Source organism: Vigna angularis, chromosome 1, assembly GCF_016808095.1.
Source record: "Vigna angularis cultivar LongXiaoDou No.4 chromosome 1, ASM1680809v1, whole genome shotgun sequence".
Taxonomy (NCBI): Eukaryota; Viridiplantae; Streptophyta; class Magnoliopsida; order Fabales; family Fabaceae; genus Vigna; species Vigna angularis.
The window spans coordinates 45421131-45423924 of NC_068970.1; the positions used below are offsets into that span (position 1 = coordinate 45421131).

At 34.4% G+C, this 2794-nt stretch overlaps 1 protein-coding gene across 1 annotated transcript; it reads left to right on the top strand.

Moving 5' to 3' along the window:
• The first annotated feature begins 423 nt into the window (after positions 1–423).
• LOC108319391 (uncharacterized) lies at positions 424–2356 on the top strand. Its single transcript, XM_017550504.2, has 3 exons — positions 424–601; positions 972–1262; positions 1969–2356. Exons 2-3 carry the CDS (start codon positions 1010–1012, stop codon positions 2001–2003), a joined length of 288 nt encoding a protein of 95 aa, XP_017405993.1. The 5' UTR covers positions 424–601; positions 972–1009; the 3' UTR covers positions 2004–2356.
• Positions 2357–2794: the final 438 nt, after the last annotated feature.

Below are 2794 nucleotides of genomic sequence, written 5' to 3' on the forward strand. Positions count from 1 at the left end.
TTTCATATTTGTTGCACTAAATTGTTATACATCTGTAGCAGGAATAAAACTTACTCCAATTTCTCTTGCCTCATCACTAACAAAAGCTCCATTAGTCTTTTTATGGGTAGCTATCCAGACTTTTCCTCTGCTAACTTTGTGTTCACACTCTCTTTCCTATGAAAATGGACGAATGCATAGTAAATATGTCATAAATATAATGAGAAATAGAAAGCTGAAGAACAATAACACTTCACCATTTCTTCTCACTTAAACTGTTTTTGCGAAAAATAGAATGTTAGTGAACTTTAAAAAAAAGGGAGGACAACTTTGAATACAAATCAAGTGAACAAAATAAGTATTAAACCTAGAATTTTTTATCATTATTTTTCAGTATATTTTATTTATTTATTTAGTATATTTTACATAAAAAAAATTGCTGTTGTACTTCACTGAAAACCCAGTTATCCACATAGGAGAAGAGGAGAAAAAACCCTCCAAAACCCTAAATCTAACCAGCACAACCAATTTGTGAATAGACAGAAAAGAAGAGAAAAAGAAAGGGGAGAAAACAGTGAGACAGCAAAGGCTGTTCTGCACAACTCAGGATTTTTTTACCCAGGTGCGTTCTGCTTTACAAACTATTCTAGGAGTTTACAAGTTGACTCAAGATTTTGATTACCTGCATCTAAATCCTCAGAAAGGAAATCGATAAAATACTAAGACAGTTTGGCTAAATTTATAATTTTCAAAATTCTTGGAGAAAAGCTTTTAATGGCGTGACTATGTGGTTGGCAATAACATTATGAAACTACACAGGAACATTGTTGTTTCTTGCAAGAGTTTTGCTATTTCACTCTATCTCCTTTGATTCTCTACTCGTAATTATTTCTTCATCTTTAATTCTGTTTCAAAAACCAATGGGTTTTATTTTATTTTTGCTTGGGTTTATTATGTTGTTAATTCTAGGGTTTTTTTTTGTTCATCACCAGCATAATTTTTGGATTTAAAGTTTTGGAATTGAGGCGTTATGGAAAATAAAGATGCAAAAGATCCATTTAAAGGGGTGGATTGGAAAGCTGTTGGCGGTGAAATGCAGAAAAATCCGAGTGTTCAACCATCCTTGAAGAAACGATTACCCAACAGACTAAGGCAAATTCCTGAGTTCTATTTCCTTCCTCGATGGCCACTTCCCAAAGCCATTTTATTTTGCAGTGCATGCATTGGTGCTGGTGTGGCTGCTGGAATGGTTGGTGAGGCCTGGATTGAAAAGAAAGTTAAAGGTATTTTCACCTCATCCCTCTCTTTCCTTTCATCAACCAATGTGTTATTTTAGTCCTTTGAATTGCCAAATTGGAAGCCTTTCTTTTTTGGAAACCATTTCTGATTCTCCTAAAGGGCATTGTTCAGTGAGAACTATTATCATGGGAGCTAGTTTCGTCTTAAATTTTTGTCCCCAATCATCGATTTTTTGGAACCCATGGAATGGCATGTAGCACCTAGAAACACCACTGCTGTTAGACAGGGCTGTGCTCTTACCTTTTTTTTAGACTGACCATATTTAGATATAAAAGTAGTGATGAAGAAAATCAGAACATAAAATGAATTGAGCTTATCCCTCAAGTTTTTGAGAAGCTAGATTAATGTACTTTTAAAAAATTTAAAGTCTATAAGTTGATTTAAACTTACTGGAAAGTTCATTTCTTTATACTTTTTTTCTCCTATAAGTGTTTGTAGAAGAATTTATCTAAGTATAAACAGTTTTCGATTGCCAAGCTATCAATGTACACAATTATGTATTTTGTGAAGTTCAATGGATCTTCAGCAAGCTTGGTTTGAGTTTCTGACTATGTCATGTATATATATACTGTCAGAGGATAACAATCGTTGTCAATGACAAAGTATTTGTATGAACATTGGTGGCATTACTCATATTTGTTAAACTTTTGAATTAGACTTTGTTGTAATGGTTTTGTTTTGGTATTGCAGAAGATGGCGGGGTTATATGGGAATTTGATAAATAAACTATTGGTCTTAGGACATAATGTTACAGACATCGCTGCCTCTATGGTTTCCTCCTTACATGTTCTCTTCAGCAACCCTCACTTCCCAGAATTATCAGTTTCAGGGATTAAGATGATCCATGGTTAGCAGCAGGATTGAGGCGAATGAGGTGTGATGGTAATACTAGGAAATATTTCTCTTCCATTTCTAATAAGTATGGCAGCCAAATTTATTACTTTCTTTAAGATTAGCATTTCGGTGGTTCCTAACCACGCACTCGACAATGATTCAGTCAATCAGTGTATTAAGTGCCAACCCTGACGCGACGAAATATTGCAATTGATGCAATGAAATTTCAATTTTTTAAAGGAAAGGAAGAAGGAGCCATGTTAATAGTCCTATAAGGATAACGTAAGTGTTTGTGTTGTTCATATTTCTTGCATCCCAAAATTTTAATGTCATCCCCATTTTAACTTTATACATTATATATTATATATTAAATAATTAGGTAAAGATATTCACTGTTACCCACTCCGCATAGCTTTATTTAGTACACTGGCCACCCTCTAACGAAATTTATTCCTTCCACTGGGCCCTCAAGTAACTTCTTTCTTCTTCACCAAACGGAGTTGTCTTTTTCACCAGAGTTTGTGGTTGCTTGAGTTTGTGCCTTGACCATTTCTACCCAAGCAAGCTTGTTTGAGATGAGAGTAGTAGAAGAAGGGCAGATCTTCGTTTGAAATACATGCATGATTTTCATCTTAAAGTAGTTTAAATTGTATGGAGTTTTTCAGCATGTAGGTCATGCTAT

What these genes read in the sequence shown, in the direction of transcription:
- LOC108319391 (XM_017550504.2), top strand. Translation starts at nt 1,010, where the DNA reads ATGGAAAATAAAGATGCAAAAGATCCATTTAAAGGGGTGGATTGGAAA. An exon ending in GATTGAAAAGAAAGTTAAAG is followed by an intron (nt 1,263 to 1,968) that starts GTATTTTCACCT and finishes TTGGTATTGCAG; the next exon opens with AAGATGGCGGGGTTATATGG.